The sequence below is a fragment of the Lineus longissimus genome, chromosome 3 (genome assembly GCF_910592395.1).
Source record: "Lineus longissimus chromosome 3, tnLinLong1.2, whole genome shotgun sequence".
NCBI classification, from domain to species: domain Eukaryota; kingdom Metazoa; phylum Nemertea; class Pilidiophora; order Heteronemertea; family Lineidae; genus Lineus; species Lineus longissimus.
The window spans coordinates 4,894,169-4,916,628 of record NC_088310.1 but is presented as its reverse complement, the minus strand read 5'-3'; the positions used below and the strand labels follow the sequence as shown (position 1 = coordinate 4,916,628).

General features: G+C 40.4%; 3 protein-coding genes across 12 annotated transcripts in view; 2 read left to right on the top strand and 1 right to left on the bottom strand.

The window, feature by feature from the left end:
- LOC135485475 (uncharacterized) overlaps positions 1 to 9,476 on the top strand; it is a 37,587-nt gene extending 28,111 nt beyond the window's left edge. Inside the window, exons 2-3 of the mRNA XM_064767546.1 lie at positions 5,140 to 5,383; positions 9,339 to 9,476. Coding sequence (XP_064623616.1) covers positions 5,140 to 5,383; positions 9,339 to 9,476 — 382 coding nt within the window. The remainder of the gene's footprint in view (positions 1 to 5,139; positions 5,384 to 9,338) is intronic.
- On the bottom strand, positions 8,335 to 22,164 carry LOC135485473 (uncharacterized). Of its 6 annotated transcripts, none has more exons than XR_010446574.1 (3): positions 20,581 to 22,145; positions 18,492 to 20,183; positions 8,335 to 8,505 (listed from the first exon to the last, which is right to left on the bottom strand). XR_010446574.1 is itself a non-coding variant. In XM_064767538.1 (3 exons), the coding sequence occupies exons 2-3, from the start codon at positions 20,821 to 20,823 to the stop codon at positions 19,212 to 19,214; spliced, it is 1,215 nt and encodes a 404-aa protein (XP_064623608.1). In that variant the 5' UTR covers positions 20,824 to 21,934; positions 22,109 to 22,164; the 3' UTR covers positions 18,467 to 19,211. The 6 variants fall into 6 exon arrangements, 3 of the variants coding, with proteins under 3 accessions (XP_064623608.1, XP_064623609.1, XP_064623607.1); XR_010446573.1 differs by lacking the exon at positions 8,335 to 8,505 and adding an exon at positions 17,313 to 17,357; XR_010446572.1 differs by lacking the exon at positions 8,335 to 8,505 and adding an exon at positions 18,294 to 18,371.
- Positions 10,815 to 18,388, top strand: LOC135485474 (methyltransferase-like protein 27). 5 transcript variants are annotated; one of them, XM_064767543.1, is made up of 6 exons: positions 10,815 to 10,897; positions 12,425 to 12,620; positions 12,879 to 13,013; positions 14,290 to 14,428; positions 15,561 to 15,653; positions 18,084 to 18,388. In XM_064767543.1, exons 2-6 carry the CDS (start codon positions 12,495 to 12,497, stop codon positions 18,257 to 18,259), a joined length of 669 nt encoding a protein of 222 aa, XP_064623613.1. In that variant the 5' UTR covers positions 10,815 to 10,897; positions 12,425 to 12,494; the 3' UTR covers positions 18,260 to 18,388. The 5 variants fall into 5 exon arrangements, with proteins under 5 accessions (XP_064623613.1, XP_064623610.1, XP_064623614.1 ...); XM_064767540.1 differs by having other exon boundaries at positions 10,816 to 10,897; positions 12,422 to 12,620; XM_064767544.1 differs by lacking the exon at positions 10,815 to 10,897 and adding an exon at positions 12,042 to 12,157.
- Positions 22,165 to 22,460: the final 296 nt, after the last annotated feature.

Here is a 22,460-nt window from a genome sequence, read left to right as displayed (position 1 = left end):
AGTCGATTATGCAAAATCGTAAAGCTTAATTAACGATAACGACGACGATAACCTTTTCTGGTTAATCAAATACTTAATGGTATATACAATCAGCTGCTGAAAGAAGTGTTCTTATTAACGTTCCTAATTGTCCATATTTTATATTTTTCGATACTCAATCAAAACGCTGGCAACAATAGCTTTATTGTCGGTGGAAATTATAAAGGTAGCTGTTGCGACGGGTGTGTCTGGAATTGACATTTCATCTATAAATCTGCACTAGCGCTGCTTAATGATTTTTCGATTAGATTTTGCGACACCAGGTTAAGGATACCGTAGGTTTTACGCTACAAGTGACGCCGCACGCGTTCCAAGGTTACTTGCTTGCTTGGGATATGTTTCCACTGAATGCGATTTTGCCTGGTTGCACAGAGAATGCAGAATCGCAAGCAAAAGCTTTTGTTGCCTCGGTTTGGATTCAGTGAGAGGTGAAAATAATTCTCTAGATGGAAACAACTGACAACCTGAAAAATGTCGCAATCGAACCGAAAATCGTGAACATTTACTTTTTTCAGAACTTTTCGCGAATGACGCGACGATTTTGCGGTTCCCCGTCAATGGCCATTTTCTCAAGGGGTCTCGTCATATTTCTTTCAAAGTGACGCCAAGAGTCAGGACATTTTCTATCCTTTTGACAGTTCACGCCTCAGATGATTCATTAAGAATTAGAAATTAATTTGCCCCATCCTTATCGTTGACGTAATGGTATTTGTCTTTGCATGCCAAGGAGCCATTTCGTTGATTTACTATGCTGTTAAGTCATTTAGCATATTTAGTGTGTTTCGGTAATGGAAATTTAATGAAAAAAGGCACATTACGTTAGCAGTCGGTCTATAGTTTTCAAAGTAAATCATGGCGAGTCGATCATTTTTATATGGTAGGCGTCGAGAACAGAATCTATGAAGCCCGTTTTTACACTATAATGGAACTGACAACTATAAAGCAGCGAACTAACCACTAAATGTTCAATCGATATGTAAATATTAGCGTAGTGTCTATAAATTCTGTACCATTGATGCGTGGCCCTATCAATGATCAAGAGGAATTCAAAAGATGTTGGCATTGTCGAGTCTTCTTTTCTTTGACGTGTATATGTGGTTACTGCTCGACTTCAAGATCTGCAGTGGCCTCCACAAGGTTTGAGTACGAATGCAAGTTGTTTAAGCCTTATGACTTAACTACCACTACACATTATTCCGACTCTTATGGTCTTATACTGCCTGTAAGTATAAGAGTATCCAAGGAGGAGGAGGAGGAGGTTGTTGTTGTTGTTGTTGTTCCGTATGTGTTGAGGCGTGTAACGGAGAAGGCCGGGCGGGTGTCGGAGCGAGGTTTTAGGGTATGCTACATCTGCGTATGATATACAATGGTTTATCTATTCATGGTATACCATGGATTTACGCGACCTTTGTGCCTATCTTCCGAAGGAGCAGACATGACAAACAATTTAAATAGAAACATCCATAAATAACACATGGCAGGCAACTCGCAAAATCCCACAGCGATACTGTCAAACGGATTGACTCACATTTCCTCATTTGCCAATAAAAATTTGTCGTGGAGACATTGGGGAGGTTATGCAAATCTCCTTTAAGGCTCACTTTGGAATCGGAAGATAATTTATGTGACACTTCCACGCAAACCACTTTCTTTAATGGCAATACCACCAATGTTTATCACCAGCGAGTGAATTCAAGTAAGGTCATCGGTAGTTAACTATGTTAAAAGATCTGCAAATTGCACGTTTTCTCGCCAAAACCATTTGCCACAATATTTAGCCTTATCGCATATTTCTTACGTCATCACAGCGGGTTTTAACGACAGAAAAGGCATAAAAAGGATAATGGGTCAGGTCAAGGTCACCCATAATCGGATAGCAAGCAATTTGCATGGTTTCCAGTCATAATCGTTTGCAAGAATATTTTTCCTTGTGAAACAATGTAATAATGAAAATAATGCCAGTCAGTCACATGTAAAATATTTTATTAGTGGTTCTCTAGCTATCGGACTCTGCTCACCAGTAGGAAAAATCCGAAAAACTCCGCAATAAATCTCTATGTAACACCCCCATTTGACAAGGTCGTTGCTCTATAAATCTAGAAGACAACGATAAAACCGAGTATGGAGATTTTGTTGTTGGATTCTGTTATAGATTCCCACTCATGGTCTTTTTGCGCAGTGTTTATTTCTATCATAAATAATGCTTTCCAACCATTTTCATGACGTTCCTACTGAGTTATCTATAAGATGACTAAAATTGCGTCGGGAGCCAATACTTTAGAGACTTTGATGTCGTGTTCAGTTCGAACATCGCAGTACATGTCGGTTCACCCGACAAATTATCTCATTTTCTTTGCTGAATTACGTTAATGGTTTCCTTATCCCGCGGCATCCCAAAAGAATACACACACGTCCTTTATTCGTGCCGTCTAATTTTGGTAACTCGAACACGAAATGACATCAGTGACGTTGTTCAGGATCTTGAAGATAACAGCGCTATTCTTCGGTCCGTGTGATGTCGCATAATCCGTCTCTAGGGAATCGAACCGTCGTCAAATGGGTGATTTGATAAATACTCTTTGTTTACCAACATGAAAAACATTCGTGCGCCGCTCGTACAACTGTCATATCACTCGTATCTGAAACAATTTATCTAATGCAGTTCTCCGCATTCGAAGGAACTTGGTTGTTTGGAACAATCGATTTTATTATCTTGACGTTAAAGCTGTCTCATCGATAGTGTCTGTGGGTTTAGTATGGGCGTTATTGCCAATAGGGGATCTGATATGCAATAGTTCCTCATTAAAAGAGATAAAGCCAGGCGGGCACTTTTTCCAAGAGCACGACTTACTTGCTCTCAACTGCCAATGTAAAAGTTTGCCATGTCCGTGACACAACAGTTTATATTAAGCGCTGTGAATTTCTGAGGAACTGGCGGCCACGATCGCAAGTTTATTTTGTATCCGGTCACGTATGCGCATACTTGTTGTAGGTTGTGTGCCCAACACATGGATTCTCAAAAAGCTGGATTGCTAAAGTTCAGGTGGGAGCGCCATTAATTTTAAGTATAACTCTTAACAAATTATTAGTTACTTTTATCGGAGTCTTGAAAGACTCCTTTTTCATACATACTGTAATATCCTCCTAAAGGGATTAAGGAGCAAAAACGAGAATGTCACACGCAGCCTTTAACATTTTGATGATTAAATTATCACATTGCGAATGATAGTTCGGAAAGTACTTCTTTTTATCTGATTTAATATACATTTACATCTGAATTTCTCAGAGGGATCTTTATCCTAATAATGAGATTACCTTCTATAAAACCGAGTTGTTGTCTATTTTCCGTGTCAGTACCGATATTTCACCTGGGGTAATAACATTTACCTTTCTAAACTCAAGCCTTTTATAAAGTGCACTATTTGTTGAGAGTGACGCAAAATGTAAATGTCGAGCAGAGGTTGAAATCAAATGTAGGTGTTCGAGTTCTCAAATTTGATCGATAATTTTTACTGTGTGTCACAGTTTCCACAAAAAAAATCTAATTAATGTTGTAAAGTTTATTCGTTGTTTGCCACAATCTGTTAGAAGATCAGGATTCATAGCACTTCGCCCTGATCCGGTGCCCAAATCGACTAGTCAAAATGTCTAGTCACTGACAGCGGATATTCATTTCCACACGAGCGGCGTAAGCCTTAAAGACCGTCGAGATTACGCAAAAGCCATGACCAATTCTCTCTTATTTCATTATACTACACTGAAAATCCCCGAGCCGGTTTTTATGGAAATCCTGGTTATTGTTCATTTCCTGAGCAGGTGGCACCGCATGTAAAAAAAGCTGCAGTGGCTGGTAAGATGTGTTACTGATCGAGTATCCAGCTTCAAATTGCTCGTTCGTGGTGATATACATGTATCGTTGTCAGATTCTGTCAAAGTTTTTAAAAGTTTCAAATGAATTATTTTTTTCGATTTTATCAACTTCATCTTTTTATTTTCTGCTAATGTCTGGCTGTCTGGAAATCATCTGTAGCAAAGGGAATTGATAGCGAACTGGCGGTGCAATGGCTGGCTAGAAATCTGTAGCTCAAGGATATTGAACCTTTCTTTAGATCAGGTCACAAAAGATAATGCAATGGTCAAAGCCTTGTTAAAGTGTTTCGAAGGAGCCCGGACTAATCGACCGACGAATGACATTACCTTTCTCTCTATTTGACACCCTACTACGCTCCATCTTCGAATCCCCCCCCCCCCCCTTCAATGACATTCCAAGCTGTAAACTGATGTTCGTCTCCATGAAGCAGATAACCACTGACATAAAGGCACTCCATCCAATAACAGGTCCATTCCATTAGCTATAACCCTTAGACTTCCTACAAGGTATTCCTTTGAAGTCGCGTCACGACAAAGTAAGGTCATTTTTATGTTGTACGGGATTTTGCCTTGCTCGGCATGTCATCATGAAGATGGCTGCTGTGACACAATGGAGGTTAGCTTGCATTTTTAGGCTGCTTTACAGTATTTATATACTTGTGTGTGCTTCTGGAATATCATCCAGTAGGGAATTGTTGTTTACTGTAAGTACCCGACCGTATTTACTAGGTCAGGCCCGTGAACTGGACAAGGAGCAGATGCTTTCTCTTCTGACGACTCAAAACAATTCAATAGACTGAAGGTGGAGCAGCCTCCTCTCACATTCAAACCTGTTCATACACGTTCCCCTCTTCTTTCTCTTCTGACGACTCAAAACAATTCAATAGACTGAAGGTGGAGCAGCCTCCTCCTACATTCAAACCTGTCCATACACGTTCCCCTCTTCTTTCTCTTCTGACGACTCAAAACAATTCAATAGACTGAAGGTGGAGCAGCCTCCTCTCACATTCAAACTTGTCCATACACGTTCTCCTCTTCTTTCTCTTCTGACGACTCAAAACAATTCCAGAGAGAGCGAGACGTCTTCTTCAATTTCAAAGGTATTTCTCACACGGGGATACAGGGCAACATCTAGCTTCGTTCACACATTCTCCAGGTCGTCAGACACCACACCCTTCCCGCCACATACTTGAGTTTACTATCAAAGATTCATCCCTTCTCTCTCTTCAGGCTATTCGAAACGCATCCAGAAGCGCAGGATATCTTCCTCAGTTTCAAAGGTATTCCTCACAAGGAGTTACGAGACAACCCTCAGCTTCGTTCCCATAGCCTTCGGGTTTTAGGCACCGTGGACAAGGTGGTCTCGCGGATCAACGATGAAGAGAAAATTGCAGCCGTCCTATTGGAACTTGGAAAAAAACACAAGGCGTACAATGCACACACAGACTTTTTGGAAGTAAGTATGGGAATAGATGTAAGTATTGTTCCTTTACTGTTTGGTGGTGTTGTGAAGGAACGGTTGGACAATGGTAGACATTTTGGCTGTTGGGAATTTATCAAATAAGGACATTTAACACTCTTTTTTCAAATTTACCTTCAAAACCAGTCTCATGAAATCAGGGCGAGGGTGCGCCAAATATGCTGATTTATATGCTGCTACCTAAAATCCCCCGAACTGGCTCACTTCTTAGGCAAATAAGCTTCCATAATGCCATCATTTCATCAAATAAAACAACAGTTCATTCACAAATATCCACCTTTCTTTCTACTATTTGCCTCAGTATCCATAGCCTTCGGAATGTGTGCTAATTTTGCCGGGTAGTAGTGCTTTTTTCATGTTCATTATCTTCCTATAAAAGTCGTATATGAGGCACATCATTTATTTTACTCGGCGAAGAAGTATGCGTGGTATGTTGGTTTCTTAACCAAAATGGCTTCCAGCTGGCCCGTGACTGATCTCTAACAGGATCCTTAAGTTATATGCAGCCACACAAAAACATGGTATACATGAACCTGTCCAAGCTGCTGAAATATGCATCGCCATTTTCAAAACCTTGACAACACAGGCAAAAGTAATTTACATGCAAACGGTAACAGTATGATGTACATTACATAGTGGTGCTAGACAAGTGGCGGCGAATAGTGGCGATCAGGGGTATTATCCACAATTCCATTGAATCCCATGTACCCTGCCTCTTGTCCACTTGATAACTCACCGTGACTCACTGACTGATTTCCTGTCCTTAACCTCTGTAGGTATGTTCTTCGAAACAAGGCAAATTAATTGGATAGAATTTCTATAGCAGCTGTGTTGTTTCGTAAAGGTCACGCAATCGATATAAATTATTTACATGCGTCCGTGACTCGTTTTCACTGTGACAGGGCTTTGTTTAGATTTAGTCTTAATTGCTTCGAAAGTATCTTGGGATTATTAGTTATATTCCGGAATTTTAACCCTTATTCTACAGCTCGATCGAATACCAAACGTCTTGATAGACGAGGGGGTAAAAATGTACAGAGAAATTTTGCGCTTGTCACTCAAGTAAAGTTGCAGCACCAAGTCATTTTTACACGAACCCCCCCCCCCCCTCCTCTCATTGTATGGGAATCACTCAGCTGGTCTTGGGGTCATACGGCATTGCATACGTTGATACTGTTGCTATGGTAAACATGGTACCGACGTGTACCTGTGCACGTCGGGACCAACATGATGGCCGTGAAGGAGCCCCGTATAACTGGTGTGAGCTTACCGACCGTCACCATCTCCTAATAGCTTCTTGTAGTTCTGTCGGTAATAACAACAAACTCCTTTCATTTATGCAACCCCTGATATAATGTCGAGGTTAAAAAAGCAGGTACATCCATCCATCTCCTCAAAATATACGCGGATTAAAGACTTGAGAACGGCATATGAGCAGAAATGCAAGCCAGTCAAGTGAAAGAGTGCGACAACTCAGATCGGACATGAATGCGAGGGCCCAAGGAGATTTGCCTTGGTGTCCTTGGCCATGGCCTCCCTTTGATCACATGCCAACACCGTACCTGTCTATCAACGCCAAACCAATTCCTTTTTACGAGGCCATTAGTTGAAATATTCATAGCAACGAGTCTGGGTGGGGTTGCTAGTTCGAAAACCGATAACAGGAAATTGATGCCGTTGGCGATCGATTGGCTCTTTTTTGTAACTGGTGGATCCGTGTGAGATAAGACCGCCATTGACTATGATTAAGATTTTAGGCCATTAAGCAGTTAATTTGACAATGTTTAACCGCGTCGCGTTAATTTACGCGTGTGGTTCTGAATATGAAATTTGTATATGATATTCTGGACAGTCTGCCCATTGGCAAAGATGGAATCAAAGGTGTTCAAGTCGTTATTTAATATTCAAAGTAATCCCGGCACTGAGAAGATTCGCCCCTTGAAAGTTCTGACACATTAGCTGTCCAGGTTATAAATTTTCTATCTCTAAAACTCCCACGTTGCCACCAACCAAATTCGAAGCTGATCAGAATGCCTATTCTGAGGCATGGTATATCAGTCGTGTTTTAACTGTATCAAAGTTGAACTTGATGAATTTGATTTTAATCCTTATGATAACACAATCTTTTTTGCCTATCTGTGGACTGATTTTGAGGGAAAGCTACGTCAGAGCAAATCAAGCGATTGTTTGATGAACAAGGATTACTGACGTGTTTACCTCCTACCTAAACGAGTGTAAAAACATTACCTTAAAATATCTTCTCTAAACCGCCCGTTGTAGGCCGTAACTCCATCTCGACACAAAAGGCCCCGACACCGCAAATCCCCATCTCACCCCAGTAAGCCTGCCTGATAAAAACTTATAGAAAAATTTACGATGTCAAAACTTATCAAAGCTAACGTAAAGTCAACTGACGAGTTAAAGTTCTGAAGTCATGACATGATAAAACCATGACAAACTTTGCGGAGTTTTGTCAGTTATCACTTTTATTGATGAACTGAGTAACATTTGACATGTTTACTTCAAACCAGGATAGCCTTAGGTATTTCCAAGCTTTACCTGAATGTCCTCTTAATTAGCTGTCATTGGCTGATTTTGTATTCAGTTATATCCAGTCAGCCCAAAAGCATTTCAGATAACTTTATATCTATATGCTCTCGTGTCAGGACGCTATACAAATATCAGGACAAACTATCAGCGTTCTACGGTGTTATACACTTTTAGATCACGTTCTCCCTTGCTTATCGTTGATATTAATTTCCGGCATCCATTTGAAGACAAGATTAAGAGGTGGTGACGCTATCATGACTTCTTGTGTCCTCGCCCTCCCTTGAGGACATTGTGGAAACCAGTTGAATACGAATCCTTTGACAAGGACAGGGGATATCAAACAGCAATCAGTTTCGTCTCTCTCAGAACTGGATCACATCTCATGCCACACCTTATCCTCTTTCTTAATTAACGTTGAGATAGCCCCATCAATAACCTCACTGCCCCGATCGGTAGGAGTCTGTTCACGGAACTGATACCGAATTGGAGGTATTGGTATGCTTACCTTCTTCTTCTTCTTCTTCTTCTTCGAAGCTGTATTTTTTTGTTGTACTACAGAACCAGGCCTAATAAGTGTTTAAACACATTATAATTTGTAATTAATGTTGGGGGTAATCCCCTAAAGACGTGTTATTAATGTTAGGGGACCTCTATAAGTTAATGTTCAACGAATGTTGGGGTAATCCCATCAACAACTTTATCAGTTAATGTTCAACAGATGTACAACCTGGGAAAGCTTATCAAGATCTTTATAAGTTAATGATTAATGAATGTTAGGGTAATTCCATCAAGATCTATATTTAGTTAATGTTTACTCGATGTTGGGGTAATCCCATCAAGAATCTCACTATCCCCGGACAAGGCCTATAGCATAACATGCTCAAATATAGTTAATGGTGGTACTGAAGATAGTTTTGAATCGCCCACAAGAGATACAAATTGGCAATCAACGAAGTCGCGTAATGTGCTGCTTTCCCAGATTACTACTAAATGGCCTACCGGGGTAGTTAGTTAATTTATCCCATGTTGCCTTACATCCTTAAGGAGGTGTTATGCCAACTGTTTTCCCCAATAGCTGCTGGCGATAGGGGTGAGAATTAGCACGTCCAATGATGCTGACATTGCCATGACAAAATACGACAATATAAGCCATCGTTGAGACTGCCAAGTCTTCCCGCTGTTGTGGTATCAGTCCTACTTGTGTACACATCCGTTTGCTAGCTGCCTGAATGGTCTAGTTTAAATGCCCCGTAGCATGTTGTGACACCCGCGCTGCACCTGACCAACATGATTGCTATCGTAATTGTGAGTTTTTTTCAGTTATAGAATATTGTTACTGGTAGGATGGTTAGTAATGATGGATAGATTTTACAACAGTCTTCTCATTTTTTCTTTCCAGTACATGGGTGAAGCATTCATCTTTGCCTTGAAACCAGCGATCGCGGATGTCTGGACCACGGACGTTGAAAAAGCGTGGAGAGATGCTTTCCAGCTGATAATCTATTACATGAAAAAAGGCTTGCTGTCCGCTACGTGAAGACGTTCTTGCAGATATATGTCCTAATTATGCAATTAATAACATGACCTTCCAGGTTCGGGTTTTGTTATAATCACGTGATATCACGTGATACATGTATTATGGTAGCTTGCTTTTTGCGTTTATAAAGCTTAGTTTCCGCTGGCGGTGGGAAAAAGAGGGACTGGCCCGTGCACCTTTCACAGACGTTGGATTGATATTGATGAAAGCTATTGGCTCAGCAATGGTATATTACAAAGCCTGTGAAAGCCGCATACCGCAACGGTAAACTGCTGCACTCGAATCAGACCTCAACGTATATTCGGCAGCTCTCATTTCTCAAGCAAGTTGTACGTGCCTTTCTCCGGGACCTTTTGGCTGATAACGGAAATTTGTAGGCGAATACAATCATGCGTTCATGTAAAATTGCCTTTGAGTTGAGGATTAGTAGTATACTTACTCACCACGCCACCTTTGGATTAAAATTGATAAAAACAATCTGGTTGCTCGTTCCACATCCCTTGAGGAATAAGTGCAGTTTTACAAAACATGACACGAAAAAAGGGCCACATCATATCAACGGGCACCACATTAACTAGTCCTCATCAAATGAAAAAACGGCGCAAAAAAATGTTAATCAGATTGAATCGTTGATTAAATCACTCAAATCTGGACGTGTTTCCCATCCATGCAACAAATTGCTCCCGAGCTCGATCTGGATGCGATGTGGATAGTTTTGTGACAAGCAAACTACATGTAATGTACGAAAGAGGTTTTAGTTGGCATGTGTGGATGCATTGTTTATTATGAAAAGCGGCGTATCATAGGAGTGCCCGGATCGATCCAGAATCAAGGGATTTTTCGGTGTCGTGTGGACACCCGTCATTTCAACAGGATGTGGTTTTTAAGATCTGAAAAAAAGATGTTGGCAATTCTTCGCGTTGTGCTAAATCTTTGTTTTCAAATTTAGGTGGATCAATAGATGACTGATAGCACTTTCAGGATTCTGGATAAAAGAGACGCAGAGTGTTGCGTTGAACATGCAAAAGTCTGAAATCGTGTTTCTGGGCGGGAGGCATCACTCTGACTTGCACATGACGGTGTTAACGCAACACAGCTAGATGTGCCAAAAGTCTCACAACATTGGGCTTATTAACTAGATCGTTGACTGTCAGCTTAAAACAATCAATTGGCGCTACTGGATATTGTATGTCAGCATATTACTACACTTATTGGGCCAAAGTTGGCTGAGCGGTCCGGCGAAGCGACAGATTTTAAAGTATCAAATTCGCGCAAAACGTCTCTCGTGGTAAAATAAACTTTAAATACTTGCGAATGTTCAACGATGAGGGACTTCACCAGGATTGCGTGCAGCTAGGCGCAGGATCTATTACATTTGGCACGTTAATTTCCATATTATCGGCGTGTACTCATACATTTAGGTAATAAATATGTCACCTTTTGCCAGAAATAGGTACTTACATGTGATTACGAAGGACTAATTTGAACTAGAAACGCATTCCTATATTAATCCGTTCTTGAAATTACTAATAAATGTTCTATAAATATTCTGCTTATATTTCTGATTTGCCATACTCCTCACCACAGAAAGGTCATGGCCATGAGTTTGTTTAAGTCTACCTCATGAGATAGCTTATGGATTCAGCAATCTAGTTGAAAATTGACACGCGAGTTAATTTTGTGTCAAAGCTGAGAATTTCTTAGGAGTAAATTAGCCTTTAATCTCGGTGTGGGATGAACGACTCCCTATTGAAATTAATGTGTGCCAAATCTTTAGGTAAATTCATGTCATGTCGGCTATAGATTCTTGCTTGGAATCTTCCGCGGTATTTTTACACGTCTTTTTCTCCGAGTCTTGGGTTCGTCACTGAGATACGATGGTTTGTTACTCCTTTAAAGGCAAAGCACAGGCACCAAAACCGTAGTTAGTATTACTACTTCCAACAGAGGCGCGTATGCACCGATTTTCCCCCATGCAGTAAATACTTGTCTGCTGTAAACATTACTTGTACCAAAAGTGCAAAAAAGCGCATCGTTAATAAAAAAGTAGACATGATTTTAACTTTATATCAATTATACATATTTAGAGAATGCATGTGTCACACTGTAATAGCCATCTCATATCTTACGGTATGAGTAGGCCCGCTTTTCTTTCAGGAACCTCCTTTTACGTTCATCAGCGAAGCGATTGCGTATATGTGAACTTTAATATAAAATATCAGTGTAACAATTTTTGTGGTCTTTAGTATAACCTAGTTATTGTTAGAACCGAATCTAATTTTGTCACTATGCAATGTAAATAATTATATATGCTATTTTAATGTATCGAACTCCCTCTTAATAGAGCGGTTTAGAGTGACTAATGTGAACGTGTACGATTAATGTAATTTGAAATTTGTTGGGACTAAATGATGATGTCCACCATGAATACACGGGTGCTGACACATGTATAAATTTATCTTCATGTTTATCAAGGAGTTTATGGAGTTTATGGAGTTATTCACATAATACCCGATTAGCCTATTTTGACAGACGATGCATAGGCAGCAGTTAGTCCACTAGCGAAATAGTTTCATATTCAAACTGGCCGACTTTCGAGTATGGTCTAATTGTGTTCAGGTTTTGTGTGCGCTGATGCACTCCCATCACACAAAATATACGGGTCAGACAACGATCGTTTTGTACGTTTTCACCTGGACAAAGTATCACGTTTGGATTCATGATACAAAGTTTCGACAGAAGTCAACAGTCTAGACTAACTGATCTAAAACCGGTTCATTAATGTGAGGCATGACTGCCTCCAGTATGATATGCATTGAACAGGCCGCGGGTCTTAGATCGGCCAGTCTGGAGTTTATCTTGGTGTTTCGAGTGTGCGCACTGTTGTTTTGTTTGGGTTTCAGTTCGTCTTTGTCCAAACTTTCTATTCTGACCTCGTCTTGCAGCAGTACTTCTGAAATTTCCAAAACGTAAAATTTACGTGGGCTGGAATTTCCACCTGCCTCGACAACCTGGAGGATGTCAACTGAAGAAGCAGTGACAGCAGCAGAGGCCTATGTAAAGGCTTACAATATGGCAATGGTTGCACCTACACCTAATTTGTGGAATACATTTCATACAGAAAAAGCCGATCTGTATGAGAAGGTAACAATCATTATTTGTACTAAATTTTGTCTCCTCTCGCTGTTTTTCACTCTTTCAACCCTTGTTGCAATTGTAGAACTCCGAAAAAAACAAATATTCAAAATATCATCTGGTAAAAAAGTGTCATCTGATAAGTTCTACGCGTGAAATTGACTACGTGTCATCAATTCATGCTATGTTCTCCGTGATTATGTACCATTTGCAATTGCCAAATTTAATTGCATAACAAGGAATTTTATTGTCATTTTCTGCTCCAAGACACACCATGAAGGCAACGCCATCAACTATGTCGGGCCCACGTTGGCAGCCGAAGCAGTGGTGAGATGCCTCGAAGACAACCATAGCGCGAGAATCCTGGACGCGGCATGTGGCACAGGAGCCGCGGCCGAGAAGGTATGGCAAGCCAAAGCGGAATTTATTCAAGACTTTAGAATTACCATTCAAGAAGTTAAATATAAGTTCAAGAAGGAAATATATGTTCAAGACTAAAATATGTTCAACCTTGAATCAAATGTTTTCAACCTTGAATAAAATATGTTCAACCTTGAATAAAATATGTTCAACCTTGAATAAAATATGTCCAACCTTGAACAAAATATATTCAACCTTGAACAAAATATATTCAAGACTCACGTGACCATATTCAAGACGCACGTGACCACAAAATTGATGACGTAGTTGCTCATGTTTTGATGCTTTACGGACTTTCCCGAACCCGCGTCCAGACTTTCCCGAACCCATGGTACTTGTGTTGCGTTTCGGAGCTCGAATTGTTCGCACGAAGGTTTTGACACATGGTTGTACACGTACCTAGCCGCCTACACCTGACATGTACTGTAATCCTACACATCATGACATGGATGCCGAGTGAATGTCAGAGTCGATACATGTTTCACAGACATATCAGGCAAATTATAGGTTCAAAATGCGCAATGCCTCTCACCTTTCATACCACTGTATCGGATTCTCGTTGTCTTTTGACATGTTTGAGTGTTAAGGCTATACAGGCAATCAATCACGTCGTGAAACAGAACGCATCAGAAGTACCACAGATTCTACGCTCTACGTCATCAATTTTGTGGTCACGTGCGTCTTGAATATGGTCACGTGAGTCTTGAATATGGTCACGTGAGTCTTGAATATATTTTGTTCAAGGTTGAATATATTTTGTTCAAGGTTGGACATATTTTATTCAAGGTTGAACATATTTTGTTCAAGGTTGAACATATTTTATTTAAGGTTGAAAACATTTGATTCAAGGTTGAACATATTTTAGTCTTGAACATATATTTCCTTCTTGAACTTATATTTAACTTCTTGAATGGTTATTCTAAAGTCTTGAATATATTCCGCTTTGGCTTGCCATAAGAAGGTATGTTGACTACTATTTCACTGGCGACGCCCTGCAACCACTCCACCATTTGTTGTCAACGTGTCATGATGAAGCACTCTTTAAAGAGTGCTAAGAAGCGGAACAAGACCTACTAAGAATTTGACGATGCAACAGTTACATCAGTAGTTCAAGCGGACGGCCTGTATCCACTGGATTGATATTGAGACCGCGATTTTTTATGTTCTAAAGAATATGATCATATATACGTGTATGCTTTTTCTACAATATCCGTTTTGATGTAAGTTCTATTAATATGAACTATTCGTCTTGTTGCAGCTGATAGAGAAAGGTTACTCCAATATTGATGGCTTAGACGCAAATCGAGCAATGTTAGATCTTGCTGAAAAGAAAAATCTTTACAAACAAACCTACTGTGTGTTTGTGGGGGATGAAACTTTCGCGTCGAGGGCAAATGGTAAGTGAAGTTTAGGCCAGGTAAAAATTTTTTAAATTGATCCGCGTCCGAATATTTTCTTGAAGGCTGGGTGGGGAGGGAGCCTGGCAATTTTTATTTACATTTTTTATTTGATGTAAGACGTTGGAGACACATTTCAATGTTCAATGTCACTAGTCGCAATTTGCTTGTTTTGACTAACAAGAAATGGATTAAAAAATGACCGGAAGTGCAAACAAAAGCTGACACTGCATGAGGTGTAACCTGGAAAAGCTGACGAGAATGGGTTAAAAATGACCAGTAGCGCAAACAAAAGCTGACACTGCATGAGGTGTAACCTGGAAAAGCTGACGAGAAATGGGTAAGAAAATGACCGGTAGCGCAAAAAAAAGGTGACACTGCATGAGGTGTAACCTGGAAAAGGACGAGAAATGGGTTAAAAAATGACCGCTAGTGCAAACAAAAGCTGACACTGCATGAGGTGTAACCTGGAAAAGCTGACGAGAAATGGGTTAGAAAATGACCGGTAGCGCAAGCAAAAGGTGACACTGCATGAGGTGTAACCTGGAAAAGCTGATTTCGCCTAATTAATTCCGAACACACTGAATAAACAGTGTTTCCCAAAAGCTCTCCCACTCCTACGCAAGAATGTAAAACTGTTTTAACATGGGCAGAGTCATGTATTCATCCACGACCGGAAGTAGAGCTTATCAAAATGTCAAGTTGTGGTAAATACATGGCTGGGATGGACCAAAGTGGAATTAATTCTCAATCTGTGGTTGATTCTTAATCTACAGAGTCAGGCCATCACAGAAATATGCTTTTTGATAATATATTTAAGAAAATGTGGTCTCACTGGTCAGTTTAGAACTTGTACTTTGACAGGGCCATATCAATGCGCCAGTGACGTTTTGATGGATATGGTGTACGGAAATCTCTTTTTCTCAGGCAATCGGTATTGGAATGTTTTTAAACTTTATTATGCTATTGGCAAAGGGTTCTTCTTGACACATATAAAATTTTGTGCAGATTGATTGGTCCAATGTGTACTTTCTTTACCAAAACTTATGCACAACAATGTACACGTAATGTACACAGGTTTTAATAGAGGTCTCTGGCCACATGCGTCACCTGCTCAGTGTTTTCCTCACAGGAACCTATGACCTGGTATGCTGTTGCGGTGGATTCGCTCCTGATATGATCCCGACAAACGGTTTCCTGGATCTTGTCAAGCTTGTCAAACCAGGTAATTTGTACATATAGGAATCGAATGTAGGTAATAAAGGCACTGGAAAAAAAGGAACGGAAAAAAGGCACTAGGTAAAAAAGGCACTAGGAAAAAAGGCACTAGGTAAAAAAGGCACTGGAAATAAGGCACCAGAAAAAAAGGCAATGGAAAAATGGCACCAGAAAAAATGTATGGGAAATCTCTGAGAAATCTCTACTACATAGATAAAAATAAAAATAAAAATTTCTATGTGTAATTTTTCAACATCAACAGAATACTTGGTGGTCCAAAAAAACGGAACAGCCTATTTTCAGTACCCTCCGACCAGAAAAAACCAGAGTTTTCGGAACAAGCTGGGTTTGGTTATTTGAGCTTATTTAGTAAGGAGCAGTGAGTTTGGCCATATGGAGGGTGTTCTCGACTTGTAGGGTTGTATTTGTGGGTTTGGGGTGGCAATGGTGGATGGTTTTTCTCCTGTGGTGATCATATAGGGCTTTTATGATGTGGAAGCTCTCACACGATACTGCACATGTAAAGTGATTTAAGGTTATATGAGTTGATTAGGAGCTGTTTATACTGACATTCAGTTTTGTTGTAGAGTTTGTAAAAAGGGAAAGTTTTATTTGGACAGTTTGAGGTTTGGAGGTGAGAGGTGAGAGGATGCATTGCTTATGAAGGCAATGCGTCCTCTCACATTGTGCTGCAGATGTTAAATGGATGAAGCGGATACAAGTTGATTGGTTCTGTTTGTACTCACATTCAGATAGAAATGTCGTGGAATATCGGACAGTTGTGGTTGACGAGAAGAAGGATGCATTGATGTGATTTTGTCCCTGCTGCATTTGGGCACTGGAATGTGCTGTATGCACTGACGTCATAATTGCAAGAAGTTTGGTGCATGTCATGTTGTGGAACTTTCTGGCATGAAACATTGCACTTGTGAATGTTTTTGGGTATGATACGGCTGCTTCAAATCGTTGACCAAATCATGAAATGAGCAGAGTGGATGCCGGTCGGGCCTAGGCCCACACTAGTACTACTTACTTGACTTCAAGCTCGGTGTCATTAATTACTACAAGCCGCCCAAAGAATACACACGCATTCCTAATGGCTTATGTCACTTGAAACATGGCTCTTTCCACAAACTTACCAGTTACAAGGCGCAAACACCGAAAGTACCGGCAGCCGTGGCTGTCATATTTTACCGCACGATGACATGAGCATACACGTGCATACACGAGGTGTACAACGTCATAAAATCGTGTGTGGTGCAACGTCACAAAATTGTGCAATGTCTGCGTCGTCATCGGATCTTGCTAAAAATTATCAGTTCACAATTTCGGACGCGTCATCAGTTTTGATATTCACCGATAAAATCCTTTTTTTCTTCTAAGTCAAATTTCGTCCGCGCTCCTTTTCACCGTAAACTACCTTGAAAATTATTTTGCTAACTATTCCATGCGGCTAAACCGATTGGAGCTGGTTCTATCATAGATAACTGGAGGTCGAAATCCACAACCAGGAATATGACTTATGAAACCATTTGAAGCGGTCCGCAAAAGCCTTCGTCGTGAGGTGGTGCCGCCTGTCGGCGGTTCCGGGACCATTGCGTCTAGCTTGGATAGGCAGGGAATCCTTATAAAAAATGATACAAAGATCATCCGATTTGGTCCAGTAGTTTAATCAAATTAGATTCAGGGTTCCCTCACCAATAACCTATTTCTACAAGATACAATAGTTTATCAGTGAGAAAGACTTGGAAGCACATTATACTTAGCACATTACACATATAGAAATGCACGGGGGGGGCACCCCAAATGAATTTTTCACCTAGAGATTTCCTGGTGCCTTTTTTTCCAGTGCCTTTTTTACCTAGTATAGTGATTTCCTGGTGCCTTTTTTCCAGTACCTTTTTTACCTAGTGCATTTTTTACCCAGTGCCCTTTTCCTAGTGCCTTTTTTACCTAGTGCCTTTTTTCCTAGAGCCTTTTTTTCCTAGTGCCTTTTTTACCTAGTGCCTTTTTTTTCCAGTGCCTTTTTACCTAGTGCCTTTTTTACCTAGTGCCTTTTTCCGTACCTTTTTTTCCAGTGCCTTTTTTCCAGTGCCTTTATTACCGTCTACCATAGGAATCATTGGTTGAGGCTCTTAAAGGGCCCGCATCTTTTAACCAACCATGTTGTGTAGCAAGAATTGAAATTATGATTTCGATAATGATAATCAAGAGGTATGCTGCGTTGTGTTACCCACAGTTGCATAATCTTTCAATTCAGAGTGAAGTGGCACTGAGGAGGACCTCTCAAATCCGATTCTCCTGTTATTGTGAGCACGCTCGGAGATAGATGCTGGTATAGTCGAACATGTATACCAGACATGCATATCTGACCAGCTCTGAGCCCATGAATACACGCACTGACAAAACAAATATATATTCTTCTGTGTTTTTTCAGGCGGCTTCTTTATAAATATGATCGGCGTACAATGGTACAACCATCCTTTCTATAAGGCTCTTGGTCCTCTCATCGAGAAATTACAAGAAGAAAAAATCATAGATTGTGTTGAAAAGACCCAGCATAGGTACTGGAAAGAAAGGGTTGCTTATGTGTGCGTGTATAAAGTTATGTAAAGAAACAATAATAATTGCATTTTAAATGTAATTCTGAAAGAAAAAGATAAATGTTGTGCTCCCAATGTTGCTCCGTTTTCACTGTAGCCAGTGGGCACTTGATATTACATCACTGAAAAGAAAAGTAAATTTATCGTCTTCGTTGTTATTTAAGGTTGTCTGTTCCAATCGGCTAGGAAAATGTCCATCCTTATGAAGGTTATATATACGTGTATTATTTCATAAAACCTACCTAAAATGGATCTCAATTACTTTCCGTCCCACTGTTTTGATCCTATTAAAGATTCACTCTGACAACGACCACTCCCAAAATGATGACTTTACTGCAGGCCAAGTTCTCCAAGCATCCTAACCTTGAGACAGTCGTATTGTCATAACTGGACTGTCGCGAGACCGGGATCATGCCGCAACCAACATTTCCAGGACAGGTTACCCACGTGTGACAAAGGTTTGACCTTTAGGTTTTTTTATTTCACCTAAAAACCTCTACGGGATGCATGATCGAGTTGGATGAACAACCCTTTTCTAAGAATTGGAGTGCATATCTTCTCTATTCAAAACGGGTGTAGCAGTCAAAAATGTCCCACGCATGGAAAATGTCCGATCCGATTGTAGTCTGACCGGTGGATTGTGGTATATGGTTCAAGAGAGACCATGATGAACCTCAACAATTCAGAGATAAAAAGCGCACTGGCATATAGAATCCGTTGTACACAGGACATACTATCCGCGGACATTTCGAAATTCGACACCGGCTTACGAGCGGAAGATTGGCTGAACACATGAGCATTTCCCATCATTTTTTTGTACTATTCAGAGGCCTATCGAATTGTAGCCTTAAAATGTTCATGTCACGGTCATTATGCAGATTACGCAACCTCTAGAAACGATGAAGCATAAGGCTTGCAAAATCTGCCTCGTGTCGTCGACGATTCAATTCCGATGCGTAAGATTACCGCCGGCGGTATGAATGTTGGGGTTTGTACACATCCACTCTGAGTACCTCCTTTGCCATCTTTGGGAAGTAAAATATCACATGGAGAAGATTTCCTTCTCCGTCAAGAAAACAACTGCCAATCGCACAACCGGAAAGTAATTGTGTATTGAAAACGTGTCCACGAACCCGAATGATGTTTTCCATCTTTGTGGTGTCGGAACTAACATACTCCGACTCGACCCAAGCCATTCGTTGGTTCGCCGTCACAAGTAGGATGGAACCTGTCGGGTCATCGAAAAGAACATCGGTGAATTTGAATTGTTCCGGGAATGACATCATTAGCCTAAAATATGCGTATTCGTTAATTTTTCTGAAAACTAATATTTCCAATATATTTCCGAACCACACAATGAAATCTGTGTCAGAAATCCATAAGATATGTGGTTTTTTTGTATGGTTTTGTACAATTTCGGACTTGATTAGTGTAGGTATGAACTGTTTTTTAGAAATTACTATGCTAGAAATAGTGACACGGACACTCGAGTTGCGGGCTTTGCAATATGACACAAGCTTTTCTTGGTTAACGCTAAACTCACAACGGGGAGATGACCCATCTTTAGCATACAACTCCGGATGGGGTTTTGTCCTGATAACATACTTCCCGCAAAAATAGCGAAACCCTATCAGAATTTGATGGGGCTGTTTGGTTTGTCGCCATGCTGGTGCTGCATAGACGATAATACCATTCCCATAGAAACCCATCATCCTTTCCAAGTATGGTTTTGGGACGTGACTCATAAAATCAGCAATTATATCAAGCCTTTGCCCAGATCCCATAACAAAGATCTGCGCAATTCGTGAACCATGAAAACCGATGAACATTCGACGATTTTTGTTGTAGGTAAGTTGGGCTTGAGCCTGTAGGCGGTCTGTTTTATATTCTGGGCGGTGATATGTTTTAAAATTGGAATAACCTGTAATGGTTACCTGAAAAAAAAGAATTTGAACAATAAAGCTGCTATATTAAGCAAATTTCATAACCTCTACAAAGAGCTACGAACGACGAAATACGGAGCATGTAAATGTATTTTGTCACTGGCACCGATTCCTCGAATGACTAAATATAAAAGGTGCACTACCAGTGTCGCGAAAACGAATCTGCAGAGGACTTGATGACACGACGTATCTTCGTTGTTCGTAGGGTTGCGAAACCTGCCTACATACTACCACGGACCTTACCTTGCATCGTTATGATGGCATCGCGCTTTATTTCTCCATCAGTATGTATTGTTGACACTTGACTACATGTATTACGGTCTATGGTGTTGACAAAAAAAACCGCTAATCTCGGATACAGTCCAACCTGTTTCCCATCTCTACTCACCGTCCTCTCTTTACTGGCCTCCAGGATCTTGGTGCAGCTCACCTCTCGGAGGTTTTTGGTAGTACAAGTTGCCGTGCAATCAAGATGAGACCGGCCTCTACCACACGTCATGTTGAAACTTGTCACGCCCTCTAGCGCCGAGACGTCAAAATTAACACATGTATTTATACAAAAAACTTGCAAACGAAACAGTCGCAGAATCATAAAACGTGCAAAAAATAGCGGCTGTCTCCGAAAAGCCATCGCTTTGAATTGAACTTTACCTTGCTTTATGGCATTTTCTTCGATCGTGGAAGTTAAAACCTTTGAACAGAGAACTTCATCGCAGAAGTTAAAACCAGGGACTGATCAATCGTACCACGTAGTGTGCCAGATGATTAAAGTTATGAGACACGAGGGGGGAATGGTAATGACATCAGTGAAGTACCGGCTTATGAATAAAACGATTGGATAAAGACTTTATTACGTATCAACGCTGCATCATCTTAAAGCACTACCGTAACCCACGCATAGCCATTGTTAGAAATAGATCAACGAAATTTCTTTTTCGAGTTAAGTAATGATTGGTTAGGAAGGGTGGATCAATCCGGCTCGTGTCCACAAAGTGCAGCTTTGCTTGGACCAATAGAGTTCTACTTGAATCTTTGTTACAATGCACGTACACTAGATGTCATTACATATACACCAAATATTGTGAGGAAGTGACTTTAGTGAGAAAACAGACTCGAATACATGCAGAAATTACGGAGAGGCATGCATAGTGTACAGCTGATATCGGTAAGCACCAGCTTGTGTCTCTATCGTATTTTCAGTGTTTCAATTATAACTCAATGTTGTCTAATTACATCTAACTGATCAAAGTACATTATGAAATGCATGGTATTGTCATTTTTTTAAGAGCGCGTCATGTCTCTAGCAAATCGCTTTGAAAGCGGTTATCGTGTTCTAACATACGTGATATACATGTTGATCTCTGATTTTCATTACGGGCAAGATGTAGACTGGCTTAGTAGTGAAAAATTAGGTCAAAAAAGTAAATATAACAATCACATTCCCGCCTCCATTCCAATCGCCGATCCGGAGGCAACGTACTTGCCCAAGATTCTTCCAAATGATAAATACATGTGTCAAGGCTGTCCAATTCGAATGAGGATCGCTATGCACGGGATAAAGTACGGATGAAGGACACCTCCACATTTACAAAGTCGGGTGAGGTATGTAAGGACAGCTATGACCAGAACGAACGCCATCACTTTAGCACCGTCATGTTTCCAGTTGAGAATATGATACAAAATAGATCACAAGTGGTAGTATTGCTGCGTTTACGGAACTAGGTCATCTTTTTCGAGTTGGCCTGTTAAGGAAGGTTGATACTGACCCTGCATGCGATTGGGACAACGTATGTGGCAGTGCGTTGTTATTTAACGCCGCATTACACCCACAGAATGCAAGAATTGCTTGTGCTGTGAAGTCTATGCAAAATTGCGGAAAAGTCGGACACGCTGTAAATCCAGTATTGCATTTATACGTTTTAACAAACGATATGTTCGCTTTTGTTCTCACGAAGGTCATGTTCTATTGTCCATGTGCGTAGCTTCTGTATGATTGAGCTAAATAATGCTGCGCATTTGGTAAATTGATTTATCTTTTATTGATCTTTATATCTTTTCAACAGGTTTCAAAAAGCTCTTCGATTGCTTTTCAATAATGGAGGAATATCGATTTTGATATATCAATTCGCATCCATTTATTTCCACCCGGCTCGTCTCTACCTGAAAGCGCAATTATTACTGTCATTTTACCAGTTATATCGGATTGCTCAAAAAATGCCCTACACAATCCAAGTTATTTTGGACAAATTACAAACCATCTCCTAGATG